This window comes from Watersipora subatra, chromosome 9 (genome assembly GCF_963576615.1).
Source record: "Watersipora subatra chromosome 9, tzWatSuba1.1, whole genome shotgun sequence".
Classification (NCBI taxonomy): domain Eukaryota; kingdom Metazoa; phylum Bryozoa; class Gymnolaemata; order Cheilostomatida; family Watersiporidae; genus Watersipora; species Watersipora subatra.
Window position 1 is genome coordinate 53,838,696 of NC_088716.1, and position 22,216 is coordinate 53,860,911.

General features: G+C 36.2%; 1 protein-coding gene across 2 annotated transcripts; it reads right to left on the reverse strand.

Moving 5' to 3' along the window:
* Positions 1-21,233, reverse strand: LOC137403654 (pyridoxal kinase-like). 2 transcript variants are annotated; one of them, XM_068089635.1, is made up of 9 exons: positions 21,059-21,233; positions 14,614-14,776; positions 12,841-12,924; positions 12,721-12,755; positions 11,332-11,417; positions 9,808-9,956; positions 7,789-7,907; positions 5,852-5,918; positions 1-510 (listed from the first exon to the last, which is right to left on the reverse strand). In XM_068089635.1, exons 1-9 carry the CDS (start codon positions 21,143-21,145, stop codon positions 389-391), a joined length of 912 nt encoding a protein of 303 aa, XP_067945736.1. In that variant the 5' UTR covers positions 21,146-21,233; the 3' UTR covers positions 1-388. The 2 variants fall into 2 exon arrangements, with proteins under 2 accessions (XP_067945736.1, XP_067945737.1); XM_068089636.1 differs by lacking the exon at positions 21,059-21,233 and adding an exon at positions 17,875-18,235.
* Positions 21,234-22,216: the final 983 nt, after the last annotated feature.

Sequence of the window (22,216 nt, forward strand, 5' to 3'; positions counted from 1 at the left end):
TAAGCCGGCAGGCGAAATCATTGTATATATTTGTTTAAAACAAATGTACTCATTTTCACACAACAATATAATGTTATAATCTGGAATAAGTTCATACTAACCAAACCGAATAACAATAAGAGCAATAATAGATGTACGAAGAATTGGAAGAACTTAACTGATTAAAAACCATATTTTCTAACAGCAACCATCTACATTGAGAACTTAGTACGAGGTAGAGAGCAGCACAAGATCTGTAATGGAATATTCTAGAGCGTTTATAGAAAATCATAGATAATAAATAACAATATAATGTAATAAGCTAAAGTCACTTGACAGAATACTAGCTAGTTTGGTGAGTGAGTACTTGGTATATTCGTTGTCATAACAGAGCACCTGTAGCGACATATCAGATTGCCACTTTAGACGGAGATGGAACAGACATACTAGGCTGTTGAATATCGGTGAGGGACTGTATAACTCTCAGTTCTAGATGTCTCACGGTAGGCTCATTCCCCTCCCCTGCCTCCTCTATCAAGTAAATGCATACACATGACATCAGTAGGTACCTAGGTCAGTTACAGGCTATTACACAGACAGCCATGGGCAGGTGACAGTCTAACGGCACATTAGTTCTCCGAGTGCCAGTCTAGAAGCATTTGTCGGAGAAATTCACAATTTTACACGGACCAGTATATGAGATGAATGGTATTGTTGTCTACATCAACTGAAAATATTTCAGTATTTGCAAAACTAAATAGACTGAGGTCGGCACCATTAAAGCAAAGAGACAACAGCAGTTATTACTATCACAAGGCCTGAATCTTGTAAACTGCAATGTTTAGAATATAGTTCTATGTTTGTACAAATCAAGCTAACATGACATGATGCCGGACGAAATGTTATTGTTACAATGTTGAACAAAGAGCCAATCAGCTGGAATAGTCCATGAGAGTGTTTAGTCAGCAACTGTGGTGACATAATATGTGACCATGTCAGAGATGTTATCAACAAACACATAGACACGCTGACGAGCTAAACAAACATCCTCTCCTAGGGATGGAAATTTTCCACTTGCATATTTTTCCTGCTAACCAAGATTGGAGAAAAAAGATAATAGAATAAAGACAGACATTACAGAGCTGGCCTAAAATTGTGATGAATATGACTCAAGAACTGCCATCTAAAAACCAAAGTCATCCGTTTTCACAGCTTGTTACAGTTTTGTGAAACTAATTGTTTTTATAAGAAACTTACTGCTGACGTTTGTTGGTCACAAAAAGGAAAGTATATACTTTAATTTTCACTGGTTCTACATAAACATGAGATGATACTTCAGATTCCACGGATGCAAAAATAGATCCATTTGAGACCATAAACACAAGTTGCAAATTGTCTTCATTCCAGTTTTTTATGCAACAGTCAAAACATGTAATGTTTGGACTGTTACATAACAACAGTTTTTGTAATGTTTTTAGTCAAAACATTCACAAGAACTGATAAATTACATTACCAAGGAACCTACGACAGGTTTGGCATGAATAAATGCCAAATATCTCTTGGGAATACACAAAACCTAACAGTGGGTCATAAATTGTACTAATTTTGGTAAAAATCCGCAACATCTCTATTCAACATAAACATGAACCAATATGAAAAATTGAGCCTGTTGGTATCACCGCTTGAAGAACAACAAAAACTTACAAAAGAATTACCTGTTTACATGTAACGCTCGCATTTTCACTCCAATGAGCATGTATTATGGACAAGTTTTGGTCAACCAACCATGCAGTGATTTCCTCATGTGTAATAGAACTGATCTCTTTTTAGATACACAAAAAGTTTTCAGTTCAAACTCATTGAAAAATGTATATTAATAGTACAATTATTAACCAACGGTCTATAATATTTCGTTAACTTTGATGTTTTTAAATATGAACAATGTAAAATAACATTTCTACTTGGCCGATATTTGAGACGTAGAAAAGGCATGAAACTATCACTAAGTTAGCTGATAAAGAATGTGAATACTTTGACAGTGAGGAGTCAAAGCTAACCCTAGTGCACTTGCTCACATATGCTAGCCATTTCCTCACACGCATCACATTTTTAGTTCTGTTTTTTTTGTGTGTTTTGCATACCAACAATATTTAAATTTATGTTCAATACTTTTATAAGAACCTGAGAAAAAAATGCTTGTTTATTTGGTTTAATCAAACATCATGCAAGGAAGCAGTTTATGGTTTTTGGTAGGATAATTTAAAAACTTTAAAGCACAATAAAGGTGCTCTAAATGAAGCCCCATGATACAAACAGTTAAAATAAGAGTTTGTGGTTAGTTGTACTAAAATAAGCATCACAGTCAGGAATGAAGCAACGCAGGAGACTTGTCATGAGCTGCATGTCAGTTACCTGCTCCGCTGTTACCAACTTATTATATACAGTAGGCACTCCTACAACGTAAATAATCCATTCTAGAAACGTTTACATTATAGGGAATTTACGTTATAAGAACAGTAAAATACATGTGAATTGCCTAATCCGTTCCAAGATCTTTCCAAACTCGCCCCTTTGGCCATGCAAAATAAAAAACTTGACTTAAAGGTTGACTTGCAACAAAATTCACATTATTTGGTATCAAAAGATTCACCATGTCTTACTCTGTTGTGTTGTAGGTGCCAAATATGTGGAAATGTGATTACAAGCTCTTAAAAGCTCAAAAACCTATCCTATTCTCAGCTTCGTCGACACATTTGACTATCTATTGCAACGATCTAAAATGTCGCGAAAGTTACATATATATAATAGATATAACGCTATACACATGCGTCATTTTTTCTTCCGCAAGCGCAGCGAAGTAAACTAATATTCAAATCAAATTTTAAAACTCGCCCGACTTAACACTTTGCGTTATATAGAACTTATTACATAGTAGGAAGCAAAAACTTCTCATAATTTTTTACGCTATCTAGAATTTACGCTATAGGAAGTATACAATATAGGAGTGTCTACTGTATCTAATTACTGCCCTACATAACATTTCAACCTACTGTAAGTTTTGAATATAACTCTTATGTAACAGAACTGTTGTAGCTATGTTCCGGATAGATATGAGAGGGGTTTGTGACTGATGCAAACTTTATTGGCCAAAGTTTACAACGTAAAAACTACAATAGAATTATGCATATTATAAAAAGTATCAATAGACAAGATTTCGCATTCAGTCAAAATTTACACCAGTTTTATGATATATAAAAGTTTTACATCACTCTTTAAGCAGTTGTTAAAAGATAGCATTGGTAAAGTAGCATATAATGAGGTATAAATTCAGTATTGTCACAGCAACAAACAGATGCAAATCATTGAAATGTTAAACTACAGCCATTCTGCTTAAACTATAAAATTGCAGTTGAGAAATATATAGTGGCTATATAAAATGAGAAATTGCATACCTTGTACTCTCTGTCACGAAACTAGCTAATACCAATGATATACAGCCCAAAAGGATAGCCGACGGCTATCATATGGGCGTGGTTTAATGATGGAGCTCTATTAGGATTGTGCTAGCCAGGGTTTTAAAGCAAACACAACTCTCGCGGGGCGGTCGCGTTGCCTTGTTAGGTTTTAGAAAACACGAATCGCTGTTATCGTTTCACTAGCTTATTCAGCCAGTAGACCCCGCGGGTCACAATAGCAAACATTGAATTTCTGCAATGTAGGGGTAATACCTAACCAAAATAATGGATCTAATCAAAATAAAACATTTCAAATTACCTACTTTTAATAATTTTAAAATTAGTAAAGGGCGTAGTATATGCCTAAAGTTGAATATAATTACCCGAACAACGGCATATTTTTTCTAGTTTTTGATTAATATTTTGCCACCCCTAATATAAAATGACAAAGTCTTTCATCGGTTTCGCATTGTTTTACCTTGCCAATAAGATGGGACAGCAGGCAAAGCTGTGCAGTGTAGTTTTCATACTCAAAATCTAAATGCAAAACCGAATTTGAGCTATTTTACGATTGTGACTATTAATATCACGAATGCTTGTGAATGGCAACTGACTGATCATAACGGTGACAATATTGGGATACTATATTTATTTGACAACAAAATGAATTCAACAGATTAGTAAAATAACCACTATAGTTCATAATATTCGTAAATTTACAAGGTGCTTTATTCAGCATATTTGTTTGTTCGGGTGCCGAGTTCGGATTAATCCTAACAGAGCTTCATCATTAAACCACGCCCATATGAGCGCCGTCGGCTATCCTTTGGGGCTGTATATCATTGCTAATACTACAATCTGCTTGAGAGATACAGTCGAAAGTGTCACTCGTACCTTTGAGCGCACCTCTTCACTGTTCGTGCTGTACTGCGGTCTTGAAACGATATCTCGCTTTTATACAGTGGCAATCTTGTAAACATGTAAACAACTACTGCTAAGTATAAAATTAGAACTTATAAATCACTAAAATAACTTTTGCAATTGGTAAGCAATAGGGTTTCGCCGATTCATTTGTTGCTTTTACTATAGGTGACAGCGTTGTCACTACATTTTCATCATTGAAAGTTAGTGCATTGAGCAATGATGACCAGTTCAGGCAGCCTACCAATTAATTATCCACCAGGTCAAATAAACAGCAAACAGGAAAATAGACAGCCAACCCAAATACATGAATCATGGCAGCACCATGCAACCCTTCAAAACACAAGTGTGTTGATCACGCTAGGGCTGCCGTTACAACTGTCTTCAACATGTATTAGCTTTGGTCCTAAACTACTCATCGACAGTTGAACCTGTGCACACACCTACGGGGCATTGACTTTTGTACAACTCAACAACTGGCATCAAAACCTGTTTTACACAAAGATCAGATGACAAATAGTAAAAAAGGAGAAAAATCTAAAACTAATCAAAATACTTGAATTCAGTTAATTGTTTAACTACTGAAATAAATTTTTTAGTTTTTTAAAAGCATCAAATATAAAGTTTAACCCTTGCCTCTTCAAGTGAGTAGATGAGAACTTTAACCATTTCAACTAAAGCATTCCTTTTGTTCTAAACAGAACTAAAAGAAAATACAGAAACTATATATAAGAACACAAAATATTTTCTCTCTCTAGAACTCTCACGGAGTAGCTGTATTTATGAGCATATATAGACTCTCTCTCCAGAACTCTCACGGAGTAGCTGTATTTATGAGCATATATAGACTCTCTCTCCAGAACTCTCACGGAGTAGCTGTATTTATGAGCATACATAGACTCTCTCTCTAGAACTCTCACGGAGTAGCTGTATTTATGAGCATATACAGACTCTCTCTCTAGAACTCTCACAGAGTAGCTGTATTTATGAGCATATATAGACTCTCTCTCTAGAACCCTCACGGAGTAGCTGTATTTATGAGCATATATAAACTTTTTGGAGACATATGAAAAACTTGACCTATAGATAACCTTGTAGAGCGCCGTGAGCCATCCTCCCTAGAATATTGTGGTGCCAGCTAATCCCCTTTACATGACTCATCCAAAACAGCTCATCCTAACCACAATTAGAAATAGATAGAATCATCTACAGTATCATATATCATTATGTCTATTGTTTGAATGGGAGACCTTAATAATAGAGTTGGTTTTAAACCATGAATACTGCTTGTGGGTTGACCTGACCACAGGAAGGATGGATTACTACGGGTATTGCTCATGAGTATGTAAATGATATTTCGCTTTAAGCAATTATTAAAGGAAGTCTGTATATTTTGTTGATAGATTACTTCGGAGCACCAGGATTTTATTAATATTTGAGGTTATGACAAATTATTCTCTAACTGTAATCTCCATCAGAATAAAAAGTCATCATACCTTTGGCTTCCTTTAGAGTCCTCCAAAGAACATGCTGCATTGTAGCTATCACTCGCTGACAGGCTTCCTGTGATAAGATAATAATGATAAGCGATTTTCGACTTGCAGCAAAGATGCATGCTGAATCGCCTATCTCTACTGATGAGCAAAACATCATGCCGAATATACTAGCTCTAGCGTTGGACAAAGATGAATGCTGAATTGACTATCTCTAGTGTTGGGCAAACATGCATGCTGAATCAACTAGCTCCATTGTCAGAGATCAATCTAAACCAAATGCATTAGCTCCACTGTTATGAAGACCTAATGGAATAGCGAGCGTACAATGCAGTTCTCAGGTAGTAAAGGTGGTGTGACAGGAAACTTTTTTCAATTTTTTACTAGTGGAACTTTTTAACTTCTAATTTCTGTTAAAGTAGAATTTAGATTTGCCTTCTTTATGTACGATGATTAAATTCAAGTGCTGCCAGCTACCGTTTTCATTGCTATATGCAGCAGCTTGGGTAAACTGCCAGTAAACAAAAATTGAAAATTTTAGTACAATTTTTGATCAACTTGAAATATACAATTTCACTTGCTTTGTTTGCATGATGCTTGCAACAAATTTATTAAACCTAACTAAAAAAAACTAAAAAGTTGAAATTTTCGGTGACTATTAAAATATTATCAAATGCTACAACAACGACGTAACAAGGTTGACAAAAAACCGCAATTGACCAGAACTAGGCTAATTAGCCAACAAATTTGAAATGATGAAAAAATAAAATTTAGTAATCTCATACAGTAGCTTCAAGAACACACAGGATACAGAGACCCAACGTGACTGATTGTTAACCAAGCAAGCTGGGTTATTAAAAATCTATTCTATTATCACATTAAGCCGAACTAAAGCAAAGGTTTTCCACATAATCATGTTGACTAATGTATGAACTGTCCTGCTCTCATAGCCCTATAATGTTTGCAACCAAAGGCAGACTTGGCATGCCTGAGGGGATATTACAATCGCATCACAGAAAGACATTTAAAATTCAATATACATATTGGTACCTGTAATTTAGACTGACTGCAGAAACTAAACCACAATTGAAGTGACACATTATATTGATTGATAATTTTATATTGTAGGCCTACATTGAATATAGCTGTCTTTACAAGGGGTCACAACTCCAATACACTCTAGAGAGTATAAAACTATGCTAGACTTGTTTGTAAGATATGATGTTCTGTAAAGAATGTAAGAAATAGAAATATTGGTTGGCCTGCACCCCAGATGAGAATATGAGCAGCTAGAGCACATGTAAACAACAGGTTGGGGTGCGATTGTCAGACAAACAGGAAGGGCATGTAACCTAAATTGTTCTCTCTTCCAAATAGACAATGCAGGTAAGTTTAAACTCTGACAGGCAATCAACTAACTGCAGTTTGGAGAGTTAAACTATTACTAAGTTCCATACAGTGATAGCAGCGTAGTGACACACGCCCATATGGCGCTGCAATACCATCATAGAAACAGCCGTGTCGTTTTCATTCTGTCATGACTCAGTGTCGCTGTTTGAAAGCAAAATACCCATGCGATCCGCCATCATTGTGCCATGGAAATGGCCTTGGCGACAAAGTTCGTTGCGCTTATGCGTGCGCATAGGTCTTGCCTTCCTGTTGCTTCATATGCAGACATACGCCTTGACATAAGGAGTCGTACAACCATTGCTCTAATATAGCGCCCTATGTAAACATGATCTACTTGTCAGCCCAGCGTAAGCCTTCGACACTGGTGCACCCAGGTGTTGCTACACTATCTGCTCTGTATGGAAACTTAGTAAATGTTGCATTATAAAATATTCCGACTGATTCAACTACTCATACGCCTTGAAAGTCTAACCAATCAAAGTCATCTATTTACCACACGTTTCAACTGACTTCCATCATTTTAAACCAACCTGAAGAGGGGCCTTCTCGAGCCAGGCCAAAAGCAAGGCTGCAAATAGATCACCAGTGCCGGTGAAGGATGTAGGAACTTTTGGAATGAGTTGTTGGAATGTAGTGTAACTCCCATCACCTGCAAGTAAATCGCTGTTACTTTTATCACTAATAAGCTATATTATAACCCAATTTGTAATAAAGAAAAAAATTGTTTTTCTGTGCTGGTCAAAATGGAGAAAAAATAACCCTGTCTGCTAATTGATTACGCAACAGGTGGTACGAAAATGCAGCCGAGTCCTAGTTTCGGAGAAGGGCGAGGGCTGGTAAATGCATGTGAAACACTATTGCTGCCCGATGCCTCATCATTCTGAATGTTAGAAAAAAAATTAGAATGGCAAATTATGATTACAAAAAAGATGTTCGTGGTGATATCTTAACAATACAATTATGCGCCTGGTACATGAATTATAAAATTATACTCTGTGTTTGTCATTAAATACATATGGTGTCTATAAATGACACAATGAATAGTGGGCTACAACTCATTACATATGTTGTCTTTTTATTTAGTTACTAGCTGGACTGCAGAACTAATCATTGTGGCCAGTTGTATGTCTGGATGACTTTGATGACAGGCATCTAAAAAGTGCCTTCATTGTACTCTACTGTGTTCCGAATGAAAAAGAATATCAGGAAGTTAGATAAACAGCAAACATTCATTGATGTGCAGAAAAATGAAAACTTTTATAAAAACACACTCAGCAGTCAGCGCCAAGGCTGAAATAAGTAAGCCATATATTTAATTGGTACTTGTTGCGAGTCCATATTCATGCAGGTTAACAATGAGCTATCATCAAACTTTCATGAATTAAATCCTGTGTCAGTTTAACAACTTACAAATACAGTAGACGTTCCTATAACGTAAATATCTTTTTACATAAATTCCACTCAACGTGAAGAATTTATGTAAAGTTTTTGCTTCGCATTACATAAAAAGTTCCAAATAATGTAAAGCGTCAAGTCAGCGCAAGTTCTCAAATCCGATTTGAATAATGAGAATCTCACAGTTAGCCTTACAATATCATTTTCTCTTATTTATATGGGTATATCTATTGTATATACTAGTACCTCATTAATCTAGTGTGCGGTGACAGATAGTCAGGTGTGCTGATAAAGCAAAGAGAATAAGTAGGTGCACAACTATTCAGAAATACTTAAGAGGTGGTAGATTGGTGCAGGTGTTAGAGTGTCGGTTTAGTAATCTGAATGTCATGAGATGAAGTCTCGTTGAAAGCGATGTTTTACCGTAACCTCTAGCCCTGACTTTGAACAGACGGACAGACATCGCTATTATTATAGAAACGATATATTTTGTTTTACTTTATTTTAGACATATATAATTTTTTTTCTTGGAGGTGTAAATCTTGCTGTGTAAAAATAGATTTTGCTGTGTAGAAAATGTGAAAAAAGCAATTTAAATTGACATTGCAGGTGTGCGCTCCCTTTAACTTAACGTACTATTACTATATTCATGGACCACGAACCGAAAAAAAGAAAAAAGAGAAAAGTTGTCAATACAAACCAATACTACTAGAGTTACTGCACAGTCATTAAAGTCATTAAATTAAAAAAATAAGTTTAGTGTTTTCCTTTTTGAGAGGCCGAAGGGGTGAATTTGGGGTGACCTTAAAAGGCATTAGGCAATTTACATTTATCCTAATGTTTTTACAAGGTAAAATCCCTATAACGTAAACGTTCTCGGAATGGATTATGGACATTGTAAGAACACCTACTGTAATATCTTCCTTTCACATCAGTTTAAAGACATTTTCATGAGCTGGACAAGAGGCCACTTTCTCGCTCTCTTCTTTGGCCGCCGTCACAACTATTGAGTTCATGACTCTACTTAAGTTGATATAAACCACAGGCTATTCACCAATTTGTAGTTGGTGTAAGGGTAAATGAATCAACCATCACCTAGAAATCGAGAGTAGTGTAATGAAATTGGGAGGGCATAATGGAAAGGAAAGAAATACCTTGACGTTCTGAGGCTAACATTACGAGGTTTTCATGGTCTCCAAGGTCACGGCTGCTCAATACAACGGTGGATGGCCCCTTCTCATGAAGCGCTCTCATAGCTTTTACAGCATCAGCCACAGTTGATATCTTCATACCAGTCAGGCACCTGTTGGAGGATGTCAGGTTAGTGATATCACCTTGATAAACTCAGTTAATTATAAAAAGTGCAACCGAAATTATGCTACATGCCACGGCCACCATTGATTGCCTGCAACTGTGATGTCAGGCATGGATTTCATTATAAAGGTCTAAGGATACCACCTAATGTTGAAAAATACCCTTTTTATCTCCGCCTTGCATGGAAACTAAAAATAAGATTACTTGAGTGGCCAACTCAATCCAACCTCAACTCGTTAACAAAATAACCAAACTAAAATATCGCTCTTAAAAACAATTACAAGTAAAAGATGTAATAACAAACACAAGGAAGTGCAATCAAACCGAAGTATTCCATTCTTGAAATCAATTTTACCAACTGAACCTTTTCAAGATGTCAACTCATAATCCGCCAAAGTAAAGGTATTTAAGTAAAAGTATAAAACAAAAATGGAGCAGAGTGTAAATAGAAAAGTGCAAATGTATACTACGCAGAAGGAGCCCCGATTAGTATAATCCAAACACTTCATGTACTTACAGTAAACACCAACAATCTACAGATAAGAGACCATACATGGTGAGTAGAGGTTAACTGTATTGAAATGCTGTTCACAAATAATACAGTCAAACCTCGTCGTATGATCACCTCTACGGACAGAATTTTCTACATGTAATTTTCTACATAAAATATGTGAAAATATTTGCCTTGACACACCAAGCAGTTTCCAAGATCTGACAGTAAAAATTTCCCACAACTCTAAACATTGTATGTATAAGTGAACAAGCTAATAAAAGCATGTAAAATATAACATATATAGGTGATGTTAAGGTAAATTATACCGAAGGTAAGTTTCAGTGAGTAACCCTGTGAATTTCTATCAGCCACTCTACTACGAAAGTTTATTGCTGCTTATTACACCATTAATTTAGGCTTATCTATTCAGTTTATAGATAGATTTATATAACAAATTCATTTAAATGCTGTATGTGATTACTTAAGTATTTATCGTTGCTTTTCAAGGTCTGGAACAAATTAAACAAAATACAATTCTTACTATAGTAAAAGCAGTGTCTGCTTGTCCATCCAAAGTAACGAATAGAGGTTGAGATAAAATATTGCTACATATGGGATTTGAACCCATCAATTCAGTTTGGTAGACCAACACTCTTAACAAGTGCGCCGATCTACCACCCACTGGCATTTCAGAATTATTGTACGTATAGTTATTACACCTGATGATCTCTTACTATACTGTCAAGCTACTAGTGGATTCTTAAAATAATATCTGCGCCAACATCTGACAGTTTTAAGATATGAAGCATATTTTGGATAATGGATTAATTTAGTATGTAAAGGTTTGTCTGTTCTGAGGTTACTAACTTACTCCATTTCAAACTGGTTAGGGACGACTATGTCAGCTACCGATAATACTTCGTCTTGATAGATAGGTAACAGGGCTTCGTCTACATACTACAAAGAGACAATAGCAAAATTTCAAGCTGGATAGACTGTGATGAGATGCAATATTACATTGTTAAACAATTAGTTAGTCCATGTAGACGACTTGAAAGGTACTTAATGTCGACGACTTGAAAGGTACTTGAATAAACTCTTTACTGACCAAAAAAGATTTAGCATAGAAGTGAGAAAATGTGAAACTGCTACATCTTGACGAATCTATGTGATAACGTAAACCAAGAGAAGCGCACTCGTTTGGTTTAAATCTTGAAAGGTACATGTGATTGAACCAAGAACAGGGAGCCTATGTGATTGGACAAAGAACAGAGAGCATACAATATGTGATTGGACAAAGAACAGGGAGTAGATGTGATTGGACAAAGGACAAAGAGTACATGTGATTGGAAAAGGACAGGGAGTATATGTGATTGGAAAAGGACAGGGAGTATATGTGATTGCTCAAAGTACAGAGAGTACATGTGATTGGAAAAGGACAGGGAGTAGATGCGATTGGACGAAGGACAGAGAGTACATGTGATTGGAAAAGGACAGGGAGTAGATGCGATTGGAAAAAGGACCGAGAATATATGTGGTTGGACAAAGAATAGAGAGCATATGTGATTGAAAAAAGGACCAAGAGTGTATGTGATTGGACAAAGCGCAAGGATTATATATGATTGGACAAAAGGTAGAGTACATGTGATTGGACAATGGAGCGGGAGTAGATGTCATTGGAAAAAGCGCAAGGATTATATATGATTGGACAAAAGGTAGAGTACATGTGATTGAACAATGGAGTGGGAGTAGATGTGATTGGACAAAGGACAGAGAGTATATATTATTGGGAAAAGGTAAGTGTATGTCATAGGGCTAACCATGAACAATTTTATAGAGAAGACTCTGATACGAAAGAAAAAATATCATGAATAAATGATTAATTATGACAACACCGTTTTAGTTCGCTGGGGCAAAATGACTGATGATTGCATGTGTTAGAATTATCTTCTCTTAGTTCGCTAGCTGCATATCATAGTGTGAAAACTTTCAGCCAATTGTAAATAGCCAACAACCAAATATGTTAATATCCATTACAGAGCACCACCATAACAACAAAGTTGTCGAGGTAAGCGTTAGTTATAATGTGTTCAATAACAGGTACATCAGAGTCAGCATTGCTCTGTGCGGCAGCCCCTAGTTCTAATCAGAAAAAATCTTACCATATATAGTATTTGTCATTAAACTTAACAAAAGGTTAACTACAACATAAGATGTGTACCAGTCAACAGATCTGCGCAGAGCAAGAATGAATACTTACAAATCTTCCATCGTCTCCCATGACAGGATCGCATACTGGCAAAAGAAGAAAAACAACATGTCAGGGCTAGTCAAACATCTGCTGCTACAATAATGAGATGTATATTTCATACTTCCTCACCATATTTGAGATTTGGGTTATTAGCTTTGAGTTGTTTAGCGACAGCAACTGCCTCCCGTAAGAAACCTTTATCTCCAATATAACCTACAATAGGCTTTCAGAACTTCATATTACGCCGTACTGAATCAAGCTATCTTAGAACAACCTAAACTTTTCTGTAAGACAAAACTGCTTACACAAGCGAGACCTAGTAAAATAGATTTTATACGGAAAATACTGACGCAACTACTCGCTGTTTCCACTATGCGAATTTGGAACTGTGAGCGCGTTGAGTCACGATGCATTAAGTGTTTCAATAGACATTCACATGATGTGGATTAACGCGGGGGCTTTGTTAAAAAAGATAAGGAATTCTATGCCAGAGGTCATAGCGGCGCACTTCTGTCTTGTCAAATCAAAATAGGAATGACTTTGGTGTATAAAATGGAATAACTTACTCGACATTTTCTTAGACATCATTCGCAATCGTCGTTTCTATTTTTCGCAAACATGAAAAATTCGATAAACGTTTGTGAGTAACAAAACTCATTTGACTCGCAGGTTTTCACCGTTCCCATCTTGCGGATTATGCAAACACCGTCATGGAAACATAGTGAGTGCTCAGCCGCAACATGCAAAGGTAACCCATTTTAAAATTTACTTTCTATGTTGATCAAACATTGGTAAGTATACATTATATTTTGTTCACTGAATTCTAGATACCAACAACTAAAAATTAAACTCTGTCAATGGCCGCGTAAATCATTAAAACCAATGCATTACATAAAACTTTATGTAAAAATGCTAAATCTAAACCTAAATTATATGTAAAAATAAATTGAAGTAATAATCGGTAAATAAAAACATGGTTAATTGACCATAGAGACACACCTTTCTCAACTTACAATAAATAGGCTGAATTAACTTACTTTTTTCTCAGTTTGACATCTAAGGTGTAATTCTTTCCATAAGTTATTCTTCAGCTTATAAAATTGATGTCTTGATAAATTTTAGAATTACTTCGTATATAGAGACAAATATTTTATCAAATTTTACGTAGTATGTAAACTTTTTAAAGACGATGATTTTAAAGACGACACACAAGGTGTTAGTGAATTTCATGAGAAAGTATCGATATTTTGGTATCATTTGCGATTGTTTTTTAGGTGATGTGACTGCCAGAGGGTTTCAAGAATAAAATCGACAAAACTTGGTTGCGGTTAAAAGTCATAGAAGCAAAATGACATCACTAGTTGGGCGGCTGCCTGGCTCTCTCGTTATAGATATCAGCTATAACATTCAAATTGCAGTGTTACCCAACTCTGTTCTGTCTCTTTGTCAAAGTGCAACTATAGAGGTCATAATCACACTTCAATTGAATCCGAGTGTTTTAACTGAGATCAAGTTTTGTCGATTTTAATCTTGAAACATCTTGGCAGTCAAATCACCTCAAACGTAGAAAACCATCGCAAATTGTAGAAAAATATTGATAATCACTGATAACATCAACTAAAACTTTGTGTGAGATCTTTAAGAAGAAGTCATCTTAAGTCAAGGTTTGGCTGAACTCACGCAATCGTGTGAAACACGTTTACTCTTTAAGACTTATGCCAGAAACCTTATAGAACACTCAATGAAATAATTCTGTATTGTATCCACTAATACATTACTCTCAAACATTATACAATGAAAGTAAATTTTTTAAACATTAGATGAATAAGCCTAGAGAAGCCGATAATATTCCCTGACAGGTTTTAAGTGGCAATAACACAAAAACTGCAAACGCTTAATTACCTGTGAGCAAGTGTGAGTATTCCCCTAACAACTCATTCTTTTTTAATCCACTAAACAAATCAGCTAGCTCCTGGCTTTTAAGAATCTGTCCAGTAATGTGCTTGTATTGTGTATGTGTACAGAACTGAACAGAATTGATGGCATCAACCTCATAGCCTAATACCTACAAGTAACAATTACACATCGGCCCGTAGCAGGCAGCGAAAAAATGCTGATACCCATTGATACCAGTTAGCTTGTTTCTACCATGATTATGTAGGGTTGAGATTTTTATTACTTTTTTGGTTACCAGCAATTAAGTATTTGTATTTTGTTTACAACCAACAATAGAGCGATGTAGCTGGTGAAACTACCTTATAAACCAAAGAGCAAAAATGATCTTCACTTTTCTTAAAGGTTGACTTGCAACAAAATTCACATTACAGTTATTTGATATGAAAAGATTCACCATGTCTTACTCTGTTGTGTTGTAGGTGCAAAATATGTGGAAATGTGATTACAAGCTCTTAAAAGCTCAAAAACGAACAGAAAATCGCAGCCACACGAGACCGCCGTAGTTTGGATTCTCTTTCCAAAACGGCTCAAATGTGATGTAGCTGTGGGAGATGGTTTCTGTTTACACTTTCATGCAACCTTATTCGTCAAAATATTTTTACAAATATACTTCATGCATTCAATAAAACCATTTCTATTGTTCTTACGCGTCTGTTTTATCGTCATTGTAATGCTATCACTTTTAGCACCGATATCTTATAACTAACCGTAAAAATGCGTTTAATTTTTTAGCCTTAGCTTGAAGAAGTACATATCATTGTCTGATAATCATGACGAGACTGTTGGCCACTTGTGATAATCGAAAAGTGCTGCAGAAATTATTTGTGAAGTATTGGGTCACATGATCAGATTACGACTTGCCAATTAGACCAAACCGAAACAAAACTGTAAAGTAGCGAGCATCTATATTTGATACGGGGTCTTCGGTAAAACCCGAAGTGTTTGTCATAAACTAGTGCTACGATGAGTTTTATATTGAGCTTTTTATTGGCCTTTCAATTCACGTGAGAACATCACGTGACAGGACAATAACCAAATTTCATGGCTACGTCATCGAAATAAAGATATTCCAATTTACAGCGGCTTTTCGTTTTTGAGCTTTTAAGAGCTTGTAATCACATTTCCACATATTTGGCACCTACAACACAACAGAGTAAGACATGGTGAATTTTTTGATACCAAATAACTGTAATGTGAATTGTATTGCAAGCCAACCTTTAAATAGAGCAGCTTACTAATACTGCTCTGCTTAAAGCCTCTGTTCAAAATATTTGGTAGATATTTCCTGAAAAAAATTAATTTTACTATAAAAATTGAAGATAGAAATGATGTGCACCAGCAAATCATTTTCAAGGCTATTAAGTAGTATTGAGTATGCTCAATTACTAGGCTTTGTAGCCAATGCCTAGTACACCAGCCCATGTGACTGCTCTTTAAATTGGGACTTGTTCTCAATTAATCATTTTGTAGCAACACACAAAGGTAGAACAGATTATTCACAAAACAAGCAACTATACTAATGATGGCACTGAAAAGGATCAAGAAGTAATAACTCTGAGGTGTTACCCGAGTCAGATGTCACTTGTGCCCATCATATGCAGCTTGGACAAACCCAACTCGAAGGAGCCCAAGAGTTGATGGAAACAATTTGACAAGCCATTTCTTTCCACAGTTTGGCACTATTCTTGACAGACTGAGCCACTTAGAGATATCTGGGATATCAGGCATCCTTTGATGTTGGAGATATTCCATAAAAATGTTTGTGTAATGAGAAAACCTGCCAACCTTTTAATCATAACTGAGTGAGTGACAACAATCCAGTACATTGTTGCACAGATAATATTTGGAAGTGAAGCTGAACTTGGAAGTGTGGATCTCATGCCAACACTTTGACATGTATATTGCTATCCACCGCAGGCAGTAGTAAAATTAATTATTAATGTTTAATTTGATGCCTCTTATCCGCTGCATCAGATTACATCATAGGCAGCCAGAGTACGGTGTACTCTGTTGGCTCAAGCTGAGAAAAGCGAGTTGATTTCATTTTTTTTCTGTTGCAGATTGTATAATAAGAAATGTCTGGAACATCTTTGTTATTCTCAGCATAAGATAATGGACCAGTTCTACCTCTCTGGCAACATGTAATTTAGTACTGTAAAGTAAACTCTACTGAAATGTAGCCAATAAACCGATAAGAGACTCTGTGAACAACTAAACCGATAACAGGCTCAGCCGACTCCGTGAATTGATAACAGGCTCAGTAGACTGAATCGATAACAGTCTCGGCAGACTCCGTGAACCGGTGACAGGCTTGGGGGCCTCTGTGAACCAACGAAAGGCTTGGTAGAGTCTGAACCAGAGACAGGCTTGGTAGACTCTGTGAACTAACGACAGGCTTGGTAGACTCAGTGGACCAGTGACAGGCTTGGTAGACTCAGTGAACCGGTGACAGGCTTAGTAGACTCAGTGAACTGATGACAGGCTTGGTAGACTCGGTGAACTGATGACGGGCTCCGTAGACTCCATGAACCGCTGACAGGCTCAGTAGGCTTCGTGAACAGATAACTGGTTCACAGAACAAACTCTTTGTATATAGAATGTACTCTTAGTATGGTCGCTATTACTAGTACCGAGGTAAGAAAATGTAGATTGTAACTTGCTTTAGACTGTGAACAACTTTGATTCAATTGCCAAATATTAAACAGCACAATAATAAAGCCGAGAAGAATGAAGGGATATTTATGACTATAAACTAGCACACAAACACATCTGCAACAGACGAATCACTTGCCCTTATTATCTCAATGTTTATACAAAGAAATAGGACGCCTTATAAAGTGTTATGGGTGGAAATGAAGAAGTATCCGGCACTTCCACCAGAAATGTCATGGGTAGACTTGGAGAAATTATTTTATGCATAACTAATCCGAATTCACACATATCATCAGTGTTGAATTTGCTTTGTCATTTTATTCTATTTTGACTATGCTCAGTTGTGCACTTTTTTTAGCAGGTAGGAACTAATTTGATTATTATTGGTTCAGGTACTAGTGAGGTGTTTAGCTATCGTAAGCAATACTAATATTTACCCGTAGAAAGTACTTCTTTATTCTATAAGTTCAACAATTAAAATACACAACTAACAAAATTCTAAGCAATAATATTAATGACAAAAGGGTAAATAGCCAATAAAAGTTACACCCTTACTTGAACGGTCATCCATGTTTGCTTGCTCAGTCTCGTACGGCTGTGAGTTTCAATAGTCAGATGAGAGTCATGGCAGTCCCTATATGTAAGGGCTCGGTAGTTGAAATAGAGAAGTAGAAGCGAATCAGCTGATGATGAAGAGAGAGTCTCGATAGGTAGGGGAATGATAGAGGATCCAGAGGCGGAGGGAAGAGAGAGGGAGGCTCCAGATGGAAGAGGGAGAGAGGCTCCAGAGGAAAAAGGGAGGGAAGCTCTAGAGGCAGAGGAACGCACCTCAACAGGCGGAGGGAGCCTCAGCAGATCCTTCAGGAAGGAGAGATAGATCGACTGCAGATAGGGAGAGAGGATGAGTCTCTCTTTGAGAGGGAGAGAGGATGAGGAGCTGTTCTCTTTTATAGATGTCTTTGTTAGCTTGTGAGAAGGTGTTTAGGCGATCAGGTTTTGTTTTTTATGTTGCATAGGGTTAGCAATAAAGTGAACTAGCCTTACTGTAAGTACGTCAAAGGAATGTAATGATTGGAAATGATGACTAACTCCAATTGTCTTGGTCGTGTCTGGTACAGGTCCCAGGTGGTTCACTTTCTTTTATTCATCTCCAAGGGCTCGACAGAGAAAGCACGTTTTAGGGGTGTTTTTTGATGGCCAGACACTATAGTGTTTTCATACAAAAAGGATATGTTTATTTAGCTTGGTTTAGTGGAAAGGGGCCAAACCTGTCTTATTGAGTTCCACACAGTGAAAAGGGGTATTCACGAGCTGTTGTGTAGTGCTCAGAGTTGGAAAAAACCACGGTTTTTATGAAAAAAACCAGGTTTTTTTGGTTTAAACCGGTTTTTATAATTTTACCAAGGTTTTTACAATTTTACGTCTAATTAACATCCCTTACTATAGCTGCATGATTGAGTATTGAACATACATATGTGGAATCATCTGTTAAAGATGGTACTGTGGGAGTTGTTAAGGAGAAAAAAGAGAGAAAACATATGGAAATTTCAGAATGAGTCTTAAATCAAACATGATCGATGAAATACAGAGCAAAAATCTTATCACATAAAGTGAATATTTTACATACAGCTCTATATATAAGTAGAAACTTTAATCCCAGTGATTAGTCATGTGGTAGTGTAGAGCAGAGCATAATGCAGATGCATTGCTAGTGTTTGGAGCTGTGGCAGATGAATCAACTTCTATCACCTGAATACTAGCATCACTGTCTAAATTGGTGTTTTCAGCTTGACATTTTGCTACGTGAGCTTTAAGCCTATCTGCGTGACCTCGCGTTACGACAGCACACCTACTGCGTGTTGCCTTAAAACCTTTGCCTTTCAAAACACAACAAACTTTATAAACTGAATTCTAACAATCCAACTACTTTGGCTTGTGCCCAATAAATAAAATATTAGTTTGCAAACTTGAAGCCTTTGCCCAAAAGGATTTTATTGTTTTAATTTCTAATTATAAGTAATCCTTTCTTACTGGTCAGACTTGAGAAAATATTTATTCATTATTAGAGACGATGATTGGATTAGTATATTTCACATGGTTTTTATATTTCATCAGTAAAGAGATCATCATATCACTTGATAAAACCAATTGAAAATGAAATTCACTAATTCATTGTTGTGCTAGGATTTCATGTAGTTTCAACTTGAGCTCTGCCATCAATTTATTACTGTATCCTAAATGAACTTCAACAGCTGATAATTACATATAATTGCATTTCTACCGCACATGAACCACTAGGAGCTTAAATATTATGTTTTTTCCCAAAAATAATGAAAAAACCAAAAAAACTATAAAAATCATTTTTTTCGGGCTGGTTTAAACCACTCGGTTTAAACCGAGCCAACCCTGGTAGTGCTTAGGAGCTGTTGAAGTCAATCTTGGAAGCCATACTGCCCTGAGCCTTTAGCTGGGGAACCGACCAAAATGTCGTTTATCGGTTGCGTGAGGAAATGACTTCTGTCACTTTCGGTAGACGTTTATAAAGCTGTCGCCTAGTAACAATAAACAAAGGCTATAAACGCTAGTAAATTTTACATGTTATCAACAAGATATTAAGGTTTAAATAACCAGGCTTAAATTGATGAATTATGGAGCTGTGATCCTGTGATCGTTAATGATTTTTTGTCTGGTCAGTATGAAAATAATTCAGATGATGGAAGTGATGTAAACTCTGCAGACTTTAAATATACAGAAAAAAATGATGCTACTGGCGTTGGCTACACGAAAGGTATCCTTCTAAGCATTTCATACATAGACAACTGTACATAGTCATTCAACTGACTCATCACTGTTAATGAATTGGATGTGCAGCTGAACTTGGAAGTGTGGATCTCATGCCAACACTTTGACATGTATATTACTATCCACCGCAGGCAGTAGTAAAATGGCATGTAAGTAGCGCTAAGGGGGTAAAATACCTGTACTAAGTAGTGTTAAAGGGGTAAAATCCATGTTTTAAGTAAGAGCAGTGATTGAGCCAAAAAAGGGGGCAATTAGTCTATGGTGATGAAGTGATAAGGGTAGTTTTTTTTATAAATGTGTAAGTCAGTGGAAAAGGTGCATTTTATAACATCTCCGACTAGCCCTTGGGGATGAATAGAAGAGAGTGAAGCCCCTGAGGTACAGGTCTGATTTCTTTTAATGGCTTTCTGGCATGTCAATTGATGTTTTTTTCTTCATGAGCTACTTCCACAGGAGATTCTAAGCTGCTTGTAGATAAGTATATGCCTGTCTTTATTGCTGGTCCTCTAATTTATTAGGTGTCACGTTCATTGTAATATTGCGGACGTCTCCGGTGTTTAGTCGTTTCTCCATTACGCTATCTGCTTTTGCTAATACTTCTATACTACAAAAGCATCGGCTAAAATCTATCTAAACCAGCTACTTCTCCATATCAAGCTATTAATGATTCATTGATAACAAACCAATTGTATCTATTCTAGCAGCTTATAAAAGTAGTTTCTAATCCAGCAGCTATAGTTGACTTAAATTTACACCAACTGTAGCAATTCATACGAAAACAATGAGCATAATACCAACAACACACTAGTAAAAACATACAGAAATGAAACTTATCTATGAAGTAACAAAAACGAAAATACATATGTTAAGATTTAATCGCTCGTTCTTATCGAGGATTTCAATGAGAAAATATCCAGGCTATCATTAAATTAATTACCTGAAGCGGAAAGGTTGCACTTTTATTTCCTACGTAACCCCTCACTACATGACTTTGAATAGATAATATTCGTTTGCACGGTGCCATAGTGCCAATTACAACTGCAAATTACGCGATGCTGGCCAAGAATAATCGGTGCATTACTGTACTAAATTTGCATCAAAATAATTACCATACACTCTTTTTAGCTTGAGCTCATTTAAGATTTATGGTAAACCGATAGACTTAACGTCACGTATCACAAGATAATCTATTAAACGTCTTCTGACCACTGACCTGTACAACATGGTAATAGAGGTCAGTGTTTCTGACAAAGGAGAACGAAAAAGTCGCGTATTTCTAATACGATTTAATACTACTTTATGCAATATTTTTACAAAATTACTTTAAAAAAAAATAAAAGAAATATTTTTTTTAGTTATATAAACAAAAATCTTGTGAAACTAATAGCAAATAGCAAAATGCGAAACCAATACAGTATAAACTAAGTCACTATTCCGGCGCTAAGGTCTCTTTCTGAAGTTTTGTTTTATTCGTAAGATTTAAACGAATGGTCTAGTTTTATAACTATAAGTGCTGCAAAAATCTTGCACTATAATTGAAGAGATTTAAGTAAAAATAGTTGCCGAAATAGAAACTGATTGCGTTATCATTGAAATAATGACCAACTGACTTTAAAACACTGCGTAGCATGACCCTCAAGTTAACAACAAAAGTGAAACACATCTTCACATGAACTTTACTTTCTACTGCTATTATGCAACGATAATAATTTGGCAGAGCTTTCAAATTGGCAGCTGCTTATTTAACATCAATCAACACACATAACGTTGCATAACTTGTTTATTATCTGCCTTGAAATGATAAAAACATAGGCCTTTAGTTTTATTAAATCCAATGAACGGCGTCATGATGTTATGATAGGTTTTAGTGTTAGTCAATTAAAATAAATAAATGTAGCATTCACACCCCATACCAAGGTTTTTGTAACCTTACATCTCAAGTCCTGTACATTCTTATACAGAATGGGTATGTCGAGTGCCTTCTAGTAAATTGTGCATGGCATGTGCTTGCTGAGTTATCATGTTTTAGGGGGGGGTTTTAGGCATAGCTAGTTTTGTAACTGTCAAAATAATGAAGTTTCGTTCACGCTCTGTA

Excerpts from the sequence above, each read along its gene's own strand:
- LOC137403654 (XM_068089635.1), bottom strand. The coding sequence starts at position 21,145 with ATGGCACCGTGCAAACGAATATTATCTATTCAAAGTCATGTAGTGAGG. Across the intron at positions 14,777-21,058 it reads GTGCAACCTTTCCGCTTCAG|GTATTAGGCTATGAGGTTGA; the intron begins GTAATTAATTTA and ends TGTTACTTGTAG. Across the intron at positions 9,957-11,331 it reads CCTAACCAGTTTGAAATGGA|GTGCCTGACTGGTATGAAGA; the intron begins GTAAGTTAGTAA and ends ATCCTCCAACAG.